We start from the raw sequence: 23,489 nt of genomic DNA, 5'->3' as shown, positions 1-23,489 counted from the left end.
TGGGTTCGAACCCCGGAACCACCCATACACAAAAAAATGTATGCACGCATGACTGTAAGTCGCTTTGGATAAAAGCGTCTGCTAAATGGCATATTATTGCTTTGGATAAAAACGTCTGCTAAATGGCATATTATTATTATTAAACTGATACGTTGACATTTTCATCAAAAACAACTTTATATCGAAGGAATGTCTTTGATTTGACGGCCTGCACATGCGAAGTTCGGCGCGAGACGACCTTTAGACCCGAAGATGTATTTCTGCGCATAAGCTAGCCAAGTTCTCCATGACATCACGAAGCAGTTTCTACATATCTTCATACTAAACCATCTTTGATTTTACCAACAGATGGAGCCCCAAGACACAACGTTCTAATTCACAAAATACTATTTATTTTATAGAACTTTATTTAAAAAAATTAGGAGGGACAATCACAATAATGAATTGGGCAACTCTGAAAAAGCTAAATCAATCATCAAAATCTATAATTTGTGGTACCAGTTTCAACTTTCCCCATTAACTTTTCTCGTGTACAATCACATACCATGGATGTACCCCACCTCCACATCCCCTTCAACACACCCTGTTATGTGTTGTCTGTTTACCAGACAACAGACAGTATACAGACTATACCTCTGAGTCAGTATAGCCACAGACACACTGCTTACAGTCACCTGTTAAAGTCCAGCACAGACATTGACCTGGTCTGGTCTCAGGCCACCTAAGGCCCCCACCTCTGCTGCTGCCTCTGCCAGGCAGAGGGGAAAATAAGAGAAAAGAGCCTATGAATCATTAACCATTTTAGAAACATTTCAGCTCTGGCTGAATTTATATTATTGAACTATTACCTCCAATAGACCACCAGCCACTGGCTATAGATGTTCTTGCTCTGGCATTTCAGCCTACCAAAACCACAACCACCCCTTTAGGCAGTCTTCAACATTAAATTTATTATAGGCCTATTCATGTATAATACTAGAAAATGCACCATATGTTTACAGCTGTATTGGTAATGCATTGTTCTGTTCATAACCTTAACTTTTTGGAGAGTGACTTCTAATCTAGAGGGTTGATTCCTGTCAGTCAACCTTTGTTGTGTGATTGGGGTCTTTTTGGACAGTCAGGGGTTTTGTACAAAACCCTCACTCTCTCATCACTCATCCACAGGGCAGCCAAAGATTAGATGGGAGGAGGAGGGTTTTGTAGAATGTAAGTGGGGGTAGAGCGGTTATGTGATGCAAACTGTTGACCTGCAAACTTAGCACTAATGTACGGTAGGTAGCAAGCACAATGAATGTCCCCACAGACACATCTCACAGGAACAGCGATACCCAGCAGCGGCATTCCCAGAATCACCTGCCTTCATGTCTAAATATTATTCCATCTGTTTGAACCACAGACAAGCTACAACCAGAAACCAGAATGCCTTACAGGAAAAGATGCCCCAAGGTAGTGTGACTTTCACATTTCTAGTAAAACAGAAACTGAAGACCATGCATACATGTATGACATTATTTTAATAGAGAACAATTACAAAATTATTTTTTATAACCTTTTTACAATGTCTTATCCCAACAGAGAAATAAGTATTTTGAAGCACCACGTCATACAAGTCACGTCAGGTTCTAGATGTAGAAAAAGGCTAACACACAAATTCTTTTTTAGATGTAAGAGATACAGACAACTCACAGAGGATATATTGTTTTGTACAACTGAGTAGGACATCATACAAGATCAGAAGACTTTTAAAAAGACAAAAGTGTTTGTAAACAGAGAAACCCAGGTGGGAGGATATGGAGCACTATGTTAGTCCCACCAGCTGCCATTTTTCATTTAAGATTCTAATGAGCACCATATAAGCACCATTCTGATAGGAACATCACAGTTTTGTCCAAAATAATAATAATAATTCAATAACACTCTTCTAAAGGCAGTACATGACATATTTATAAGCATTTTATAGCATCTTCTTCAGCAATGCGTAAACATTAATAAATGCAACTGAAGTTTGGTTTGGCTTGGCATCTGCCAATCTATGATTTAAATTACAGAGGGATAAGTTGCTTTCTGTTTGTCTAAGCTAAGGAAGGAGTTACAACTGTTCTGGTTATGAACAGAACAATGCATTACCAACACAGCTGTAAACATATGGTGCATTTTCTAGTATTATACATAGGGCTATAATAAATGAATATTGAAGACTGCCTAAAGGGGTGATTGTGGTTTTGGTGTACTGAACATTACATGCTATGATCAGGATGCATACTTGCAACTGAGTTTAATCAGTCTGGTTAGGTGAGAGGAACATAATGTAGTTATCAGAGATTCCACTGGTAATATCATTGGCTACTGGGAATACCATTGGCTACAATCTAAACCACAAGTAAGTATAAGTGCTATTGCATTCATGAGCATTAATGAATAAAGCAGGAAGTTTAAGTGGTGCAAGGGGAATCAACCTGATATTGAGACGGAAAATCACTTGCCCTGATGTACATTTCAAGTTTCAGTCAAAAGTTTCAAGTTTTATGCATTTCGCTCTGCATGGGAAGGTTTCAAGCCAGGCCATAATGCACTTGAAATATTGCACTACCCTCCCTTCACCCTCTCCTAGCCTCCTTGTGCAAAAAGTGTGGGAAGTGAATTTTAGTTAACTGGAAATGCACCTACTACTGCCCATAGACAGAAAGGAAGGTTTTCAAATAACAATGGCATTGATCTGAGACCTCTATCAGCCCCTCATCCAGCTGCTGTATCAACTCAGACCCAGGCCAGCCCAAACCAACTGGGCTTGAGTTCTGAGGGGCTGAGGGCCTGGTCTGTGGGTTGAGGCCTGCAGGGTTTCAGCTTCAGTTGGGCCCTCTTTCTTCCCCAGTGCTCCCATCTGTTGCACTCTGAGAGACTGGGATTGTCAGTCACTGTCAAATACACATAGCTAGTGTTCAGCAGGTCATCGGCTCATCTCTCGATAAACTGCAGGTTGATCTCGCTCTCTGGCACCAGCAGTGTCCGGGTCATGGGTTTGACTGCTGCACCACTGCCTTCCGGATCGGGCTTCACATCAAACTGCATCAGAATCTGAGGGGACCAGGAGAGGGGTTGAGAAAATGAGAGGGCGCCACTCACATGTACAGTACTTGGAAGAATGTAAGTCCACTATGAGTCGCTCTGGATAAGAGCGTCTGCTAAATGACTAAAATGTAAATGTAATAAGGATGAAAATGTACTGGGACTCAAAACGCTATGGAAATGAAATGTCATTTTCAGAGACACTCATTGCCAAAGCCTAGCTGTAAAAGTGACCAAAGATCTACTCACTCGTGCCAGTGCCAGGTAGACCTCCAGCTCTGCGATGCGGCGGCCGATGCAGCTGCGTTTTCCCACGCCGAAGGGCACTGAGGCGTAAGGGTGGTGGCCTTCGTTCCGGTTCAGCCAGCGATGGGGCTGGAAGGCATCCGGGTTCGGGAAAAATGCTGCATTCCGGGATGTGGCGAAGTGACAGAGGGTGATCAGAGTCTGGATAGGATAGAATTGTGACATACTGTTGCTAGGAATCAGTTAAAAAACCTTGGTAAAATCCTTCCATTACATATGTTTGCCTTCTTCACACCTTAATATTACACCAGATTGTTAAAAAAATTCAGAGAAAAAAGCAGTCAACATCATGTCAACACTTACGTTTTTGGGGAGGAGGTAGCCTCCGACCTGGATGTCTTTGTCAGCGATGACCCTGGCATTGGCCGGAATAACAGGATAAAGTCTGGAGGAGCCAAAACATAACAATGTCGATGTGACTGATCAGTCTAATGATTGATTGATTGGATGTAGTTGATTCCAATTGGTAGTGGATTAAATGAGCTCCCCTTAATTATATAACGAGGAGCTATGAGCACTTGGAATAGCGCTATAATAATCCAAAACTACATCATTACTATTATTATTATCATTCATATTTTTACCTGAGCACCTCCTTCACCACAGCCTTCATGAGGGGCATGCGAGCCACGTCTGCAGCCCCAGGCACCCTCCGACCCCCCATCACGGCCAGTATCTCCTCCCTCAGCGAGGCCTGCACCTCAGGGTGCCGAGACAGCTCGTACAGGGACCAGGACATGGTGCTGGAGATCTGAACACACAGGACACAACAGGTCAGTACGACGGAAAGATCATTCACCATAAGGTCACTGTAGCAGTGGATGGAGAGGATGGTGAGCTCCCTACAGCTTAAGAAGAGGTAGTATGCTGTGATTTACTCAATGATACAGTATACTTTTGACTAGGAGTGAGAGGAAATGGAGATGTATGACTATTGGATATTTTATAAACCAATAGTAAAGAGCAGGCTCAAAGATGGCGAGATTAGGACAGAAAAGACAAAGAGGAGGGAGAAATGCAAGAAGAAGAAGAGATGAGAGATTTTCCTCACCGTGTCCACCCCAGCCAGGAGCAGCTCAGTGATGTTGCTGTACACCGTCTTCATGGGCAGCCCCGTGCGGGTCAGGAAGTAGGTCAGATATCGCCCCTCCACGTCCTCTCCCCGCGCCACCTTCTCCGCTTCCTCCTTCAGACGCTGGTCAATGTGACCTTGAGCTGCAAGGAGAGAGATCAGGGGTCAGATCAGAGAAAAAAATCTCAAATCTGGGTTCAAATAATATTTTAAATATTTTAAATACTTTCAGCGTTTGCTTTAGACTAACTGGAATGCCAGATGGGCGGGGGTTGCAGTTTTGCGACAATTCTATTGGTTCCATAGCACCAATCATCAATCAATTCCAGCTGAAGTATTTCAAATGATTTCAAATATTTGAACCCAGGTCTGAAGGAGCTCTAGTCCAACTAAGGGAATCTGTACAGCTTGGAAAGAAAAAATAGACCTCTGGGAAAGTTTACTACAGGGATTACAGGTGATGAATGGAAGGCAGCCACACACACTATGGGTCCTATTGAATGGGAACTATTTATAGCAAGTTACAAGAAATCTATCCGTAGAGGGTAACTAATAATCAGTAGGTCAGTTGGGTTAAATATATCAAATGTAAGAGGTGGCATGTACTCAAAAGTCCACGGGATTAAACCAAGCAAATAAAATGTTATTTGTCAACAGTTGTAGACTAACAGTGAAATGCTTACTTATGGGCCCTTCCCAACAATGCAGAGGAAAAAAAGACAAATAATAGAAAGATAACACAAGGAATAAATACACAATAAGTAACGATAGATGGCAGCTCACCGAATTGGAACATGTAGTCCCAGCACTGGCAGAAAGTGTCCCAGGGCTTGGGGAACAGCTGGTGTAACCAGGCAGGCATAGCCATGGTGAGGAGCGTCATGACAAACATGGTGTTAATGGACTGGATGAAACACTCTGTCTCCGTGGGAACCACAGGGTCTAGGCAACCAATCCTGGACTCGAACAAGACTGAGGAGATCCCTGCAGAGAGGAAGACCGGCAGAGGGCAAGGGTGAGAAGGGTTTGAAGGGCTTTCCGGAAGGGCTTTGTTTGTTTGCCCTCTGTAATACAGATCCAATCAAGCCTATTATAGACTTGTCAGAGTACCCTATCCTACCATACACAAGTAAGTGGTGGTAATAGACTAAACTAGTAGCCTACAATGCTAATTGACATTGATACAATAAAGTTGCTTCCTGATCTTGTCTCTTATTACGGGACTGATCTCAGATAATCTCACACCTGACCTCGGATGCTGACCTCATATACCACCGTTTAAAAAAATAACAACAAAGAAACAGGTTGAATGCAAATAGGTCTTACCTTCGAGGCCGAAGCGGTAGAACTCACTGCCGATGTTCGGGACGAGGCCGCAGGGGTCCTGGCGCCTGCGGAGGCGGAGCTTAGCAATGAGGTCATCAACCACACCGTTTAGAGTGGCGTCGTAGGCCTCCACCGCCTTCGGACGTAGCATGTGCTTCCCCAGGAGACTCCGCACCGCCTGCCACTCCTCCCCCTCACTGAAGAGAGTAAAGGTTAGGGTTGCAAAATTCCTGGAACTTTCAAAAAATTCCCTGGTTTTCCCAAAAATGTCCAGAATCAGGAGGGAATAAGCAGGAAATCCGGAATCCTCCAACCAGGATTTCTGGAAAACCAGGGAAATTATTTATAGTTCTCAGCGATTTGCAACCCTAAGTAAGGTAAACAGAAAATAATGTAATCAATGAGTTTGCTTACCAAACATCAATAGTTTACATGTTTTATACAGGCTGGGCCAACTGTACTGTAGGCTACTTGATTGAACTGTAATTGAACTGTGATAGTATTTTCATATTCCTGGTCATTAGGTTATAACCCATAGGTAATAATAACCCATAGGTCATTTTTTTATTTCACCTTTATTTAACCAGGTAAGCCAGTTGAGAACAAGTTCTCATTTACAACTGCGACCTGGCCAAGATAAAGCAAAGCAGTGCGATAAAAACAACAACACAGGGTTACATATGGGGTAAACAAAACGTACACTCAAAAACACAATACAAAATCTATATACAGTGTGTGCAAATGTAGTAAGTTATGGAGGTAAGGCAATAAATAGGCCATAGTGCAAAATAATTACAACTTAGTATTAACACTGGAATGATAGACGTGCAGAAGATGATGTGCAGATAGAGATACTGGGGTGCAAATTAGCAAAATAAATAACAATATGGGGATGAGGTAGTTGGGTGGGCTAATTTCAGATGGGCTGTGTACAGGTGCAGTGATCGGTAAGGTGCTCTGACAACTGATGCTTAAAGTTAGTGAGGGAGATAAGAGTCTCCAGCTTCAGAGATTTTTGCAGTTCATTCCAGTCATTGGCAGCAGAGAACTGGAAGGAATGGCGGCCAAATGAGGTGTTGGCTTTGGGGATGACCAGTGAGATATACCTGCTGGAGCGCATACTACAGTTGGGTGTTGCTATGGTGACCACTGAGCTAAGATAAGGCGGGATTTGCCTAGCAGTGATTTATAGATGACCTGGAGCCAGTGGGTTTGGCGACGAATATGTAGTGAGGGCCAGCCAACGAGAGCGTACAGGTCACAATGGTGGGTAGTATATGGGGCTTTGGTGACAAAACGGATGGCACTGTGATAGACCACATCCAATTTGCTGAGTAGAGTGTTGGAGGCTATTTTGTAAATGACATCGCCGAAGTCAAGGATCGGTAGGATAGTTAGTTTTACGAGGGCATCATAGGCTGACATCTGTCTCTTTCATGACTCACTGTCTGTCTGTCTGTCTGGCTTCTAGACCAATTAGTCCTTTGTCTTAAAGGAATACTTCAGGATTTTGGCAAACTCATGGATACCATTTGTATGTCTCTGCATCCAGGATGACGGAAGTTAGAGGTAGTTTTGCTAGCCAAAACTAACTAGCATTAGCGCAATGACTGGAAGTCTATGGCAACTGCTAATATGCTAGTAGATACCATAGACTTCCATTCATTGTGCTAATGCTAGTTAGCAACTTCCTTCAAACTGCACACAGAGACATGGTATCCACGATTCATCAGACTCTGGGGAAGTAGATAAAGGGCTTCATTGCCAAAATCCTGAAGTATCCCTTGAAGTCTTTGTTTCATCTCTGTTAATCTTTCCTGCTTCCTGTCAACAGCACGTGAACCTGATGTCAGAACAGCTTACATTAGCATGACAAGCATGGGAGGGGAGACAGCAGAGGAGGAGAGGAATGGTACCCACGCTGTGAGCAGTCCGTAGCCATGACCTCGTTGTTTCCTGTAGTCCTTCCAGGAGGAGAGGTCAGAGCGGATCGGGGTCTGGCCCTCCTGCCTCAGCACTTGCTCTATCAGGTCTGGCTCTGCCACGTGCACCGTCAGGATGGGACCGAAGCTGGCCTTCCACATCGGCCCATAGCACTTCACACCCTCCAGCTGGGAGATGACCACACATTAGCACACAACGCATATACAGTGGGGAAATAAAGTATTTAGTCAGCCACCAATTGTGCATGTTCTCCCACTTAAAAAGATGAGAGAGGCCTGTAATTTTCATCATAGGTACACGTCAACTATGACAGACAAATTGAGGGAAAAAAATCCAGAAAATCACATTGTAGGATTTTTTATGATTTTATTTGCAAATTATGGTGGAAAATAAGTATTTGGTCACCTACAAACAAGCAAAATTTCTGGCTCTCACAGACCTGTAACTTCTTCTTTAAGAGGCTCCTCTGTCCTCCACTCATTACCTGTATTAATGGCACCTGTTTGAACTTGTTATCAGTATAAAAGACACCTGTCCACAACCTCAAACAGTCACACTCCAAACTCCACTATGGCCAAGACCAAAGAGCTATCAAAGGACACCAGAAACAAAATTGTAGACCTGCACCAGGCTGGGAAGACTGAATCTGCAATAGGTAAGCAGCTTGGTTTGAAGAAATCAACTGTGGGAGCAATTATTAGGAAATGGAAGACATACAAGACCACTGATAATCTCCCTCGATCTGGGGCTCCACGCAAGATCTCACCCTGTGGGGTCAAAATGATCACAAGAACGGTAGCAAAAATCCCAGAACCACACGGGGGGACCTAGTGAATGACCTGCAGAGAGCTGGGACCAAAGTAACAAAGCCTACCATCAGTAACACACTACGCCACCAGGGACTCAAATCCTGCAGTGCCAGACGTGTCCCCCTGCTTAAGCCAGTACATGTCCAGGCCCGTCTGAAGTTTGCTAGAGTGCATTTGGATGATCCAGAAGAGGATTGGGAGAATGTCATATGGTCAGATGAAACCAAAATAGAACTTTTTGGTAAAAACTCAACTCGTCGTGTTTGGAGGACAAAGAATGCTGAGTTGCATCCAAAGAACACCATACCTACTGTGAAGCATGGGGGTGGAAACATCATGCTTTGGGGCTGTTTTTCTGCAAAGGGACCAGGACGACTGATCCGTGTAAAGGAAAGAATGAATGGGTCCATGTATCGTGAGATTTTGAGTGAAAACCTCCTTCCATCAGCAAGGGCATTGAAGATGAAACGTGGCTGGGTCTTTCAGCATGACAATGATCCCAAACACACCGCCCGGGCAACGAAGGAGTGGCTTCGTAAGAAGCATTTCAAGGTCCTGGAGTGGCCTAGCCAGTCTCCAGATCTCAACCCCATAGAAAATCTTTGGAGGGAGTTGAAAGTCTGTGTTGCCCAGCGACAGCCTCAAAACATCACTGCTCTAGAAGAGATCTGCATGGAGGAATGGGCCAAAATACCAGCAACAGTGTGTGAAAACCTTGTGAAGACTTACAGAAAACGTTTGACCTGTGTCATTGCCAACAAAGGGTATATAACAAAGTATTGAGAAACTTTTGTTATTGACCAAATACTTATTTTTCACCATAATTTGCAAATAAATTCATAAAAAATCCTACAATGTGATTTTCTGTAGAATTTTTTTTCTCATTCTGTCTGTCATAGTTGACGTGTACCTATGATGGAAATTACAGGCCTCTCTCATCTTTTTAAGTGGGAGAACTTGCACATTTGGTGGCTGACTAAATACTTTTTTCCCCCACTGTAGATGGCATGATTCACTGTAGATGGAACAGTCCATAGATTTAGAAATAATCTATTTATATGGATGGAACATCAACATGTTGTGAGCAGACCTAGCTACAGTTCTAAAGCTGCTTGATGTAAAGTGTATGGACAAAATCTGTACAAAAATGTTCAAAGCGTTGGGAGCGCCTGTCAAGCGGTTCTAGAAAGCTTGCCTTCTTGCTCCTTGTGCTCCCCATCTACACCTATGAGGCAGCAGGTACCTCCCAAAGCACAGGAAAGTGCCCTAGTGGCCTAAGGCACTTTCCTGCTCAATGCCCTATCAGGGTAAGAGAACTGATGTATGCATACCATTTGTCTAACATAGTCTATGCATATGCAACTGCATGTCTGGTGCATTTAGATCATCACAGTACAGCTTATGTTGGCCCTCTCATAGCTATTTAATTGCTGGGCAATTACATTACACACTGGTGGTTAGGTTATACAGTAGCCTACATGTAAGGAGAGGCTGTGACAGAGTGTCTGCACTACAGCACCATGCCACACCCAACAGCAATGTCATAACCTATCTATAACAAGACAAAATGTGTGATGACCAGTTAAATCTGCCATTATATGGTATTGCTGTTTATCAGACATTATGAAACACTGTAATTCCATACATTCACGTGGCTGTCTGGCTTTAATAGAAATAAATTAAAAAGAAAAGATGAACAAGTAATCAAAATAATTTACCTGCAGCTCGTGGAGGCGGGACAGTCCCCGTTTGGCGAAGAGGTCCCAGGCAAATTTGGCGACGGTGGGTCCCGGCATTTCCTCCAGGGTTTTCACCCGGTGCGCCGCCTCTGTAGTCTTCAGGCCAGCTGCGCTCTCAGCCCAATTCTCCATCCACTTGATAAGCGGGGACGCACTGCGACCAGACACTTTGAGGGCTTGCTGCAGCATCCTTCTGGCTATGTTCGTGCACTGTTAGGGAAACAAAGGCAAGTCTATCGGGTGTCGGTGCTCATCTTGCACCAAGACACTATTTATATCGCTCGACCCATGTCGGACTGGGACCGGCGCGGCATAGAGTTAAGTTTCTCATTGGGGGCCAATCAAAGCGAATCCTGGCGTCGACCCCACCCAGTGGCAAGGTTTTGGACGCAGTAGGCGTAGACTATTTGGAAGTTGTGTCCAGATCGCAGAAATCAGACTAACCCAAAGTAGCGCCCACGTGGAAGGTAAATAATATTTTTTTCTGTATTTTTCTCAGACACCGATGGAGGTTGCCTAGAAACTATTTTCGGGCTAGGCCATTGGGAGGAAATGAATAACAAACAGTTAATGCATAATAAAATGCGTTGCCATAAATACAGCCAGGTCTCATACACTAAAGGTAACATAGTAAACGTTAAAGTAAACATTAATCTGGGACACCCAGATTAGTATGCTATATTATGTTTGGTATGGTTACATAAAACAGAAGGTTACTTAAGGTAAAAACGAAAGGAGGGTGGTTGATTGGGGTGGATGGATGGATGGATCAACGAATAGGTGGGCGTATAAAGTGAACGTCTAGCAACCCAAGGGTTGTATGTTTGAATCTCATCATGGACAACCATAGCATTTAGCAACTTTTCAGCTACTTATTACTTTTTAGCTATTTTGCAACTACTTAGCATGTTAACTAACCCTAAGCTTAACCCTTTTAGCTAACCCTTCCCCAAACCTTAACCCTTGAACCTAACTCCTAACCTTAACCCTAACCCCTTGCCTAGCTAACATTTGCCACAACAAATTGGAATTCGTAACATATTGTACATATTGCAAATTCGTAACATTTTGCTAGACCCCAAGAAGAGTAGCTGCTGTAATTCGTTACATATCATGTGAAATGGATGGTGGACATTCCCAAATTAATACATACCACATGGAACGTAACATATCATGCTAAATTGAGTGTTTGTCACAAATTTGCATACAGAATAATACAACATTCTCTGAGACCAGGTTGCAGCGGTTGTGGCCTACCATTTCAATATATTTTAGCCCGTATCTACTCCTATTCTATTATGTATATTTGGTGTGGATAAGTAATATTACACTTGCATGAGTATGAAACAAACATGCAATATCAAAATCATATGTCAGGCCGTTTACTCAATAATATTCGAGTATTCTATAAGGTATGCTTGGGCAGTGGGGTTAATATGTTGTATTTCAGTGACTCTAGAATAACCCATGTTAAATTTGAGTTTTCACTTTTCCACGTCATAAATTGATTGACCCTGACATTTTAGAAAGCATTTTCCAGTCCTGTAGGTGTTGAGCAATAGGTATATTCAATTATAGGCGTCTGAATTCAAGGATTCGCTAAAACTGCGAATTATTTGCTCATAATGGTCTACTGGGAATGTATTGCAGTAGACTACGTGGATTAGGCTACTTGCTGACTCGGGGTTTTCATGTTGGGACTCGCCTCGGCCATTGTGCGAGCATGAGTGGGAAAATCCTGACCCGCCTTTCATTGAAGTGGAAGTTTGCCAAGACGCCATGTGTGCGCCTCGCACCATGAAGTAATAGTGGTTCTAGGCCTACTTGGAATCTGATTTGACGTTTGCTCTTATGTTTCTGTAGTTCAAGCCAGAAAGCTATTTTCCCCGGATGCCATTTTCAGAGAATGATCGAACACAGAAATACCTACGACTGTCTCTAACCAAGCCAAATACAGACACAGATTTGGTGAGCCTTCTTTAGAGGCTTTTTGTGGCCAATTTGCATGTCCACGCGGCCAATCAGTGGCCATTCAGGATATTTTCTTGGAAAATGATTATTCTAGGAATTTACCATCTGGCGTCCCACATTTTTATTTATTTATTTAAATTGTTGGACATAAAAGACTGTAAATACACCAGCAAAATAGCTCCAATTGTTTAAAAAATTTTTAATTTAGTATTCCCACGCATAATAGAGACATATATGTGATCATATACAAATTTAAGCAAGGTTTGGAATTATTATGTTTTAGTCAAATATTATATTTGTTTGGGCTTCTTGCGGTCAATTTGCAGTCTACAAAGTATTTGTAATTATGTTCCGGCTCCCTGACCATCCACTCAAGAAAAAATAGTCCTGCAGCTGAATCTACACTACATTACATTTAAAATTTTAGTCATTTAGCAGACGCTCTTATCCAGAGCGACTTACAGTTAGTGAGTGCATACATTTTCATACTGGCCCCCCGTGGGAAACGAAGTCACAACCCTGGTGTTGCAAGCGCCATGCTCTACCAGCTGAGCTACAGGGGACTAAAGTGGAGTCCAAAAGTATGTGGACACATGCTCGTCGAACATCTCATTCCAAAATCATGGGTATTAATATGGAGTTGGTCCCCCCTTTGCTGCTATAACAGCCTCCACTCTTCTGGGAAGGCTTTCCACTAGATGTTGGGACATTGCTGTGGGGACTTGCTTCCATTCAGCCACAAGAGCATTAGTGAGGTCGGGCACTGATGTTGGGCAATTAGGCCTGGCTCGCAGTCGGCGTTCCAATTCATCCCAAAGGTGTTTGATGGGGTTGAGGTCAGGGCTCTGTGCAGGCCAGTCAAGTTCTTCCACACTGATCTTGACAAACCATTTCTGTATGGACCTCGCTTTGTGCACAGGGTCATTGTCATGGTGAAACAGGAAAGGGCCTTCCCAAAACTGTTACCACAAAGTTGGAAGCACAGAATCGTCTAGAATGTCATTGTATGCTGTAGCGTTAATATTTCCCTTCACTGGAACTAAGGGGCCTAGCCCGAACCATGAAAAACAGCCCCAGACCATTATTCCTTCTCCACCAAACTTTACAGTTGCCACTATGAATTGGGGCAGGTAGCGTTCTCCTGGCATCCGCCAAACCATCCATCGGACTGCCAGATTGTGAAGCGTGATTCATCACTCCAGAGATCGCGTTTCCACTGCTCGAGAGTCCAATGGCGGGGAGCTTTGCACCACTCCAGCCGACGCTTGGCATTGCACATTGTGATATTAGGCTTGTGTGTGGCTGCTCAGCCATGGAAACCCATTTCATGAAGCTCCAGACAAACAGTTCTTGTGCTGACGTTGCTTCCAGAGGCAGATTGGAACTCGGTAGTTTGGAACTCGGGAGTGTTGCAACCGAGGACAGACGATTTTTACACGCTTAAGCACTCACGGTCCCGTTCTGTGAGCTTGTGTGGCCTACCACTTTGCAGCTGAGCTGTTGTTGCTCCTAATATTACAATGTTTATTTGTAAAGTGCGTGTGTTTGTGCGTCTTTTTTTATTTATTTTAATTTTATTTATTAGGATCCCCATTAGCCGACGCCAATGGCGACAGCTAGACTTACTGGGGTCTGACACATAACAAAAAAGACATTACAGACAAAATACTTTATAATTTACATACATTTAAAAACATTAATGTGTGTGTGTGTGTGTGTGTGTGTGTGTGTGTGTGTGCATCTATCAGTTACACATACATGTCAGTACATACACACAACAAGTAGGTCACATGGGGGAGAGGCGTTGTGCGGTGTTGCTTTATTTGTTTTTTTAAAACCAGGTTTTGCACTATGTAAAATGGAAAGGAGTTCCATGCACTCATGGCTCTGTATAATACTGTACGTTTCCTTGAATTTGTTCTAGACCTTGGGACTGTGAAAAGACCCCTGGTGGCATGTCTGGTGGGGTAAGTGTGTGTCAGTGCTGTGTGTAAGTTGACTATGAAACAATTTGGAATGTCCAACACATGAAAAATGGCTGGAGAATGGCGCCGGAGGGGATGGCTGCCTTTTTATGGACTCTTAACCAACCGTGCTATTATTATTATTTTTCTCATTGTTTGTAACTTATTTTGTACATAATGTTGCTGCTACCATCTCTTATGACCGAAAAGAGCTTCTGGACATCAGAACAGTGATTACTCACCTTGAACTGGACAAATAATTTTTCTTTAATGAGTCGGACCAGAGGGATTTGCTCCAGACACCCGACAGGGCCCTCATCCCCGTCATTCGCAGTAGAAAGAAAAGGAGATATCGCGGAAGGAGATCGGGGTGCCTGGTAAGGAGCCGGCGACGAGTGGCTAATCTGCCTTTGCCATTGATACTATTGGCCAACGTACAATCGCTTGATAATAAAGTGGACGAACTACAAGCACGTATATCCTACAAACGGGACATTAAAAACTGTAATATCTTATGTTTCACAGAGTCGTGGCTGAATGACGACATGAATAACATAGAGCTGGCGGGTTATACACTGTATCGGCAGGATAGAACAGCACCCTCTGGTAAGACAAGGGGTGGCGGTCTATGTATATTTGTAAACAACAGCTGGTGCACGATATGTAAGGAAGTCTCGAGGTTTTGCTCGCCTGAGGTAGAGTATCTCATGATAAGCTGTAGACCACACTATCTACCAAGAGAGTTTTCATCAATATTCTTCGTAGCTGACAATTTACCACCACAAACCGATGCTGGCATTAAGACCGCACTCAATGAACTGTATATGGCCACAAGCAAACAGGAAAACGCTCATCCAGAGGCGGCACTCCTAGTGGCCGGGGACTTTAATGCAGGGAAACTTAAATCAGTTTTACCTAATTTCTACCAGCATGTTAAATGTGCAACCAGAGGGGGAAAATAACTCTAGACCACCTTTACTCCACACACAGAGACGTGTACAAATCTGACCATAATTCTATCCTCCTGATTCCTGCTTACAAGCAAAAACTAAAGCAGGAAGCACCAGTGACTCGGTCAATAAAAAAGTGGTCAGATGAAGCAGATGCTAAGCTACTGGACTGTTTTGCTAGCACAGACTGGAATATATTCCGGGATTCTTCCGATGGCATTGAGGAGTACACCACATCAGTCACTGGCTTCATCAATAAGTACATCGATGACGTCATCCCCACAGTGACTGTACGTATATACCCCAACCAGAAGCCATGGATTACAGGCAACATCCGCACTGAGCTAAAGGGTAGAGCTGCTGCTTTCAAGGAGTGGGACTCGACCCGGAAGCTTATAAGAAATACATGAGAGCAGCAGCTGTTCCGGACGACTGTGTGATCACGCTCTCTGTGGCCGATGTGACTAAGACCTTTAAACAGGTCAACATTCACAAGGCCGCAGGGCCATGTGGATTACCAGGACGTGCACTCCGAGCATGCGCTGACCAACTGGCAAGTGTCTTTACTGACATTTTCAACCTCTCCCTGTCTGAGTCTGTAATACCAACATGTTTCAAGCAGAACACCATAGTCCCTGTTCCCAAGAACACTAAGGTAACCTGCCTAAATGACTACTGACACGTAGCACTCACGTCTGTAGCCATGAAGTGCTTTGAAAGGCTGTCATGGCTCACATCAACACCATTACCCCAGAAACCCTAGACCCACTCCAATTTGCATAACGCCCCAACAGATCCACAGATTATGCAATCTCTATTGCGCTCCACACTGCCCTTTCACACCTGGACAAAAGGAACACCTATGTGAGAATGCTGTTCATTGACTACAGCTCAGTGTGCCCTCAAAGCTCATCACTAAATCAAATCAAATCAAATCAAATCAAATTTTATTGGTCACATGCGCCGAATACAACAGGTGCAGACATTACAACTGCAACTGGATCCTGGACTTCCTGACGGGCTGCCCCCAGGTGGTAAGGGTAGGTAACAACACATCCGCCACGCTGATCCTCAACACGGGGGCCCCTCAGGGGTGTGTGCTCAGTCCCCTCCTGTACTCCCTGTTCACTCATGATTGCATGGCCAGGCACGACTCCAACACCATCATTAAGTTTGCCGATGACACAACAGTGGTAGGCCTGATCACCGACAATGACGAGACAGCCTATAGGGAGGAGGTCAGAGACCTGGACAACAACCTCTCCCTCAACGTGATCAAGACAAAGGAGATGATTGTGGACTACAGGAAAAAGAAGAGGCCCGAGCACGCCCCCATTCTCATATACGGGCTGTAGGGGAGCAGGTTGAGAGCTTCAAGTTCCTTGGTGTCCACATCACCAACAAACTAACATGGTCCAAGCACACCAAGGCAGTTGTGAAGAGGGCACGACAAAACCTATTCCCCCTAAGGAGACTGAAAAGATCCTCAAAAGGTTCTACAGCTGCACCATCGAGAGCATCCTGACTGGTTGCATCACTGCCTTGTATGGCAACTGCTCTGCCTCGGACCGCAAGACACTACAGAGGGTAGTGCGTACGGCCCAGTACATCACTGGGGCCAAGCTTCCTGCCATCCAGGACCTCTATATATGTCATAGGAAGGCCCTGAAAAGACTCCAGCCACCCTAGTCATAGACTGTTCTCTCTGCTACCACATGGCAAGTGGTAGCGGAGCGCCAAGTCTAGGTCCAAGAGGCTTCTAAACAGCTTCTACCCCCAAGCCATAAGACTCCTGAACATCGAATCAAATGGCAATCCAGACTATTTGCTCTGTTCTGGGCCAGTTGCAGTTTAACTAGGTCTTTCTTTGCAGCACTTGACCATATGACTGGACAATAATCAAGATAAGATAAAACTAGAGCCTGCAGGACTTGCTTTGTTGAGTGTGGTGTCAAAAAAGCAGAGCATCTCTTTATTACGGACAGACGTCTCCCCATCTTTACAACTATTTAATCTATGTTTTGACCATGACAGTTTAGAATCTAAGGTAACACCAAGTAATTTAGTCTCCTCAACTTGTTCAATGCCACACCATTCATTACCAGATTCATCTGAGGTCTAGAACTTAGGGAATGATTTGTACCAAATACAATGTTCTTAGTTTTAGATATGTTCAGGACCAGTTTATTACTGGCCACCCATTCCAAAACAGACTGCAACTCTTTGTTAAGGGTTTTAGTGACTTCATTAGCTGTAGTTGCTGATGCATATATGGTTGAATCATCAGCATACATGGACACACATGTTTTGTTTAATGCCAGTGGCAGGTCAGTCTGCCTTGTGCTATGAGATGTTGTTTTATCTGGGGTTTGTTGATTTGATTTTACTGCTCTCTTGAGTTAATTGAAGAGAGTTCCATGTAGTCATGGCTCTATGTAATACTGTGCGTTTCCCAGAGTCTGTTCTGGACTTGGCGACTGTAAAGACACCCCTGGTGGCATGTCTTTTAGGGTAGGTATGGGTGTCTGAGCTGTCTGTTAGCTGTTGGAACAGACAGTTTGGTGCTTTCAACACATCAATACCTCTCACAAAGACAAGTATTGATGCAGTTAATCTCTCCTCTACTTTGAGCCAGGAGCGATTGACATGCATGTTATTGATATTAGCCCTCTGAGTGCATTTAAGGACGAGTCGTGCTGCTCTGTTTTGGCCCAACTTTAATTTGCCTATGTCCTTCTTTGCGACACTTGACCATATAACTGGGCAGTTGTCCAGGTGTGATTAAAACTAGGGTCTGTAGGACTTGTTTTGTTGATTGTGACGTGAAGAAAGCAGAGCAGCGCTTTATCACGGACAGACCTCTCCCCATCTTAGCTACTGTTGCTTCAATATGTTTTGCCAATGTCAGTTTACAATCTAGGGCAGTGATGGGCAACTGGCGGCCCGAGACCCCCCTTTTGTAGGCCCGCGGACCAATAAAAAATATATATGTTTTGCTCGCAAGGTGTTGTGGGGGGGGGGGGGAGGTGGGTACGCAGACCCATGAGCCACTGCTGCCCCTCATGATGAGTTCCGTTTTTTGTGGCCCCCACCCCCAGCAGAGTTGCCCATCCCTAATCTAGCGTTACACCAAGCAGTTTGGTGTCCTCAACTTGCTCAATTACCACATTATTCAGTAGAAGATTTAGATGAGTTTTAGGGTTTTGCAAATGATTTGGCCCAAATGCTTTTATTAATTTTTTATATTTAGGACCAGCTTATTAGTAGCCATCCATTATAAAACTGACTGCAGCTCTTTGTTAAGTGTTGCAGTGATTTCGCTTGCTGTGGTAGCCGACATGTATAATGTTGAATCATCAGCGTATATAGATGCACAGGCTTTACTCAAGGCAAGTGGTAGGTCATTAGTAAAAGGCTTCCATTAAAGAACACCCTCTGTGTTCTGTTAGATAGGTAACTCATAATCCATGATATGCAGACTATGATTGATAATGTCAAAAGCTGCACTGAATTCTAACAAAACAGCTCCCACAATCTTCTTATTATCAATTTCTTTCAGCCAATCATCAGTCACTTTTGGGGGCCTTAGGCAAGATTTGGTTGCAATTCTACACATTTTGCCTTGCGTTATGCCATGTGCATAGGATATCTGAGTGAGAGGGACTAACAAAATCAATGGGGGCCCCCTGGAGGTCAGGGACCCTGATTACTCAGCCATGATTGCTCCAAATGTTTAGATAGCTGGTTTGACTAACTTACCTATCAATCTATAAAATGTTAGCTGACATGGGCTAATTGAGTGACTGTCAGTGACTGACATAACAAGAGGAAAACTGCTGATGCACTACCAAATTTCGAAATTGCACCTTGTGTAGTCTACTATTCTAACTCCCATTATATTCTAAAGCCCCAGTATAAGACAGTTGCCCTCATATTTGAGAGACACTGGCGATTTCATAAAATAACTCAAAATGTGTGATGTCTACTTGGATATCTCTCTCATCACCCTAGATGTTTTTTCTTTATATACTAATGTACAACATGAAGAAAGACTGGCGGCATTGAAGTTATTTTTGGAACAGAGAGGGGACACAACACATTCTACAGGTTTTTTGTTGGATCTGGCAACTATCCTCATGTACAAACATATATATATTTTTAAGACTGTTACTATTTACTAAAACAGGGCTCCATTTTCTCTCCTATTCATATCTATTTATGGGTTATCTGGAAGACAAGTTTATTTAGCACAATAACCCTTTCTCCCAACATATACTTACTGTGCATTTGGAAAGTATTCACACCCCTTCATTCTTTCCACATTTTGTTATGTTACAGCCTTATTATAAAAGGGATTGAATAAAAAAATGTCCTCATCAATCTACACACAATACCCCATAATGACAAAGCGAAAACAGGTTTTTAGAAATGTTTGCAATTTTAATAAAAAATAAAAAACAGAAATACCTTATTTACATAAGTATTCAGACCCTTTGCTATGAGACTCGAAATTGAGCTCAGTTGCATCCTGTTTCCATTGATCATCCTTGAGATGATTTACAACCTGTGGTAAATTCAATTGATTGGACATGATTTGGAAAGGAACACACCTCTCTATATAAGGTCCCACAGTTGACAGTGCATGTCAGAGCAAAAACCAAGCCATGAGTTGGAAGGAATTGTCCGTAGAGCTCCGAGACAGGATTGTGTCGAGGCACGGATCTGGGGAAGGTTACCAAAACATTTCTGCAGCCTTGAAGGTCCCCAAGAACACAGTGGCCTTCATCATTCTTAAATGGAAGAAGTTTGGAACCACCAAGACACTTCCTAGAACTGGCAACCCGGCCAAACTGAGCAATTGGGAGAGAAGGGCCTTGGTCAGGGACGTGACCAAGAATCCGATGGTCACTCTGACAGAGCTCCAGAGTTCCTCTGTGGAGATGGGAGAACCTTCCAGAAGGACAACCATCTCTGCAGCACTCCACCAATCAGGCCTTTATGGTAGAGTGGCCAGACGGAAGCCACTCCTCAGTAAAAGGCACAAGACAGCCCGCTTGGAGTTTGCCAAAAGGCCCCTAAAGGACTCTCAGACCATGAGAAACAAGATTCTCTGGTCTGATGAAAACAAGATTGAACTCTTTGGCCTGAATGCCAAGCTTCACGTCTGGAGGAAACCAGGCACCGCTCATCACCTGGCCAATACCATCCCTAACGGTGAAGCATAGTGGTGGCAGCATCATGCTGTGGGTATGTTTTTCAGCGGCAGGGACTGGGAGACTAGTCAGGGGCAGGGACTGGGAGACTAGTCAGGATTGAGGGAAAGATGAACAGAGCAAAGTACAGAGAGATCCTTGATAATAACCTGCTCCAGAGCGCTCAGGACCTCAGACTGGGGCGAAGGTTCACCTTCCAACAGGACAACGACCCTAAATCTGGTCTCTGAATGTCCTTGAGTGGCCCAGCCAGAACCCGGACTTGAACCCGATTGAACATCTCTGGAGAGACCTGAAAATAGCTGTGCAGTGACGCTCCCCATCCAACCTGACAGAGCTTGAGAGGATCTGCAGAGAAGAATGGGAGAAACTCCCCAAATACAGGTGTACCAAGCTTGTAGTGTCATACCCAATAAGACTCGAGGCTGTAATCGCTGCCAAAGGTGCTTCAACAAAGTACTGAGTAAAGGGTCTGAATACTGATGTAAATGTGATATTTCCGGGGGGTTTTGCCCCCCAAAAATAACAACCTCTTTTTGCTTTTGTCATTATGGGATATTGTGTGTAGATTGATGAAGGAATAAAACGATTTAATCGATTTTAGAATAAGGCTGTAACCTTTCCAAATGCACTGTATGTGGAAAATATATATTGATGTGTTTCTAGTTTGGAAGGGTCCCCTCAATGTGTTTGATGACTTTATCGCTTACCTCAAGTTCACAGCCGAGATTAGCCAGAGCGAGATATCTTTCCTTGATACCCTTGTGTGCCTTGACTCAGGTTGCTTGTCTACTACTTTGTATACCAAGCCTACAGATAAGAACAGTATCCTACATGCCTGTAGTGTGCATCCCACATTTCTGAAAAAGGGATTACCAAACACACAATTTCTGAGACTGAAACGCTTTGTTTTGTTTTGTGAGGTATTACTGCACTGCTGGAGCTAGGAACGTAAGCATTTCGCTACACCCGCAATAACATCTGCTAAATATGTGTACCCGACCAATACAATTTGATTTGATTTGTACTAGTAAAACAGACTTTGAAAATTAGGCTGTGAAAATGTATAGACAGTTTGAGACCCGTTCATACCCTAAAGAATGTCTTGATGATGTCCTCAGTAGGGTACGTAACGATATGACCTCAACCAGAAGGGATAAAAGTGAGAAGAAAAAACAACATGAATGTGTCTGTACCACTACATATTGTCCTTTGAGTGATGACATCAAGGGAGCCATTAAGAAACATTGGAATGCCCTCATGGCTGTTCCTGTTTGCTAAAAGGTTTTCTCTGACCCTCCTCTTTTCTCACACTACAGGGCCAGAAATGTCAGGGACTTCATTGTTCGGGCTGACACTTATGTCCCCCTGAAAATCAATGATGGACGACTGGACGAGGTGACCGGTTTCTACCCCTGCCGTAGTTGTGCGGCATATAGGGACTACTGTAAAAAAGTGAGTGAATTCAGTAGCTCTGCCACTGGTAAACAATACACTATCAAACAGTTCCTCACATGCAGCTCTTCTAACATCATATACTGTACCTTATCTCTTGTCCATGCAATACGTGGGTGGGTAAAACCAGTAGACAGATAAGAACACACATTATACACTGCTCAAAAAAATTAAGGGAACAGTAAAATAACACATCCTAGATCTGAATGAATGAAATAATCTTATTAAATACTTTTTTCTTTACATAGTTGAATGTGCTGACAACAAAATCACACAAAAATGGAAATCAAATGTATCAACCCATGGAGGTCTGGATTTGGAGTCACCCTCAAAATTAAAGTGGAAAACCACACTACAGGCTGATCCAACGTTGATGTAATGGCCTTAAAACAAGTCAAAATGAGGCTCAGTAGTGTGTTTGGCCTCCACGTGCCTGTATGACCTCCCTACAACGCCTGGGCATGCTCCTGATGAGGTGGCGGATGGTCTCCTGAGGGATCTCCTCCCAGACCTGGACTAAAGCATCCGCCAACTCCTGGACAGTCTGTGGTGCAACGTGGCGTTGGTGGATGGAGCGAGACATGATGTCCCAGATGTGCTCAATTGGATTCAGGTCTGAAGAACGGGCGGGCCAGTCCATAGCATCAATGCCTTCCTCTTGCAGGAACTGATGACACACTCCAGCCACATGAGGTCTAGCATTGTCTTGCATTAGGAGGAACCCAGGGCCAACCACACCAGCATATGGTCTCACAAGGGGTCTGAGGATCTCATCTCGGTACCTAATGGCAGTCAGGCTACCTCTGGCGAGCACATGGAGGGCTGTGCGGCCCCCCAAAGAAATGCCACCCCACACCATGACTGACCCACCGCCAAACCGGTCATGCTGGAGGATGTTGCAGGCAGCAGAACGTTCTCCACGGTGTCTCCAGACTCTGTCACGTCTGTCACGTGCTCAGTGTGAACCTGCTTTCATCTGTGAAGAGCACAGGGCGCCAGTGGCGAATTTGCCAATCTTGGTGTTCTCTGGCAAATGCCAAACGTCCTGCACGGTGTTGGGCTGTAAGCACAACCCCCACCTGTGGACGTCGGGCCCTTATACCACCCTCATGGAGTCTGTTTCTGACCGTTTGAGCAGACACATGCACATTTGTGGCCTGCTGGAGGTCATTTTGCAGGGCTCTGGCAGTGCTCCTCCTGCTCCTCCTTGCACAAAGGCGTGCTGTTGGATTTTTGCCCTCCTACGGCCTCCTCCACGTCTCCTGATGTACTGGCCTGTCTCCTGGTAGCGCCTCCATGCTCTGGACACTACGCTGACAGACACAGCAAACCTTCTTGCCACAGCTCGCATTGATGTGCCATCCTGGATGAGCTGCACTACCTGAGCCACTTGTGTGGGTTGTAGACTCCGTCTCATGCTACCACTAGAGTGAAAGCACCGCCAGCATTCAAAAGTGACCAAAACATCAGCCAGGAAGCATAGGAACTGAGAAGTGGTCTGTGGTCACCACCTGCAAAACCAGTCCTTTATTGGGGGTGTCTTGCTAATTGCCTATAATTTCCACCTGTTGTCTATTCCATTTGCACAACAGCATGTGAAATGTATTGTCAATCAGTGTTGCTTCCTAAGTGGACAGTTTGATTTCACAGAAGTGTGATTGACTTGGAGTT

The 23,489-nt window shown here is 44.1% G+C and overlaps 1 protein-coding gene across 2 annotated transcripts; it reads right to left on the bottom strand.

Annotated features, from left to right (window-relative positions):
• Positions 1-1,445: 1,445 nt before the first annotated feature.
• Positions 1,446-10,555, bottom strand: LOC311138774 (25-hydroxyvitamin D-1 alpha hydroxylase, mitochondrial-like). 2 transcript variants are annotated; one of them, XM_084173596.1, is made up of 9 exons: positions 10,245-10,555; positions 7,637-7,884; positions 5,774-5,970; positions 5,231-5,431; positions 4,427-4,590; positions 3,960-4,126; positions 3,679-3,760; positions 3,319-3,516; positions 1,446-3,078 (listed from the first exon to the last, which is right to left on the bottom strand). In XM_084173596.1, the coding sequence occupies exons 1-9, from the start codon at positions 10,452-10,454 to the stop codon at positions 2,959-2,961; spliced, it is 1,587 nt and encodes a 528-aa protein (XP_084029722.1). In that variant the 5' UTR covers positions 10,455-10,555; the 3' UTR covers positions 1,446-2,958. The 2 variants fall into 2 exon arrangements, with proteins under 2 accessions (XP_084029722.1, XP_084029723.1); XM_084173597.1 differs by having other exon boundaries at positions 1,450-3,078; positions 7,694-7,884.
• Positions 10,556-23,489: the final 12,934 nt, after the last annotated feature.

The sequence above is a fragment of the Coregonus lavaretus genome, assembly GCF_964263955.1.
Source record: "Coregonus lavaretus genome assembly, chromosome: 12".
NCBI classification, from domain to species: domain Eukaryota; kingdom Metazoa; phylum Chordata; class Actinopteri; order Salmoniformes; family Salmonidae; genus Coregonus; species Coregonus lavaretus.
The sequence above is the reverse complement of the archived record's forward strand: the minus strand, read 5'-3'. Positions and strand labels throughout refer to the sequence as shown.

What these genes read in the sequence shown, in the direction of transcription:
- LOC311138774 (XM_084173596.1), bottom strand. Translation starts at nt 10,454, where the DNA reads ATGCTGCAGCAAGCCCTCAAAGTGTCTGGTCGCAGTGCGTCCCCGCTT. An exon ending in CCCGCCTCCACGAGCTGCAG is followed by an intron (nt 7,885 to 10,244) that starts GTAAATTATTTT and finishes GTCATCTCCCAG; the next exon opens with CTGGAGGGTGTGAAGTGCTA. An exon ending in GCTACCTCCTCCCCAAAAAC is followed by an intron (nt 3,517 to 3,678) that starts GTAAGTGTTGAC and finishes TATCCTATCCAG; the next exon opens with ACTCTGATCACCCTCTGTCA.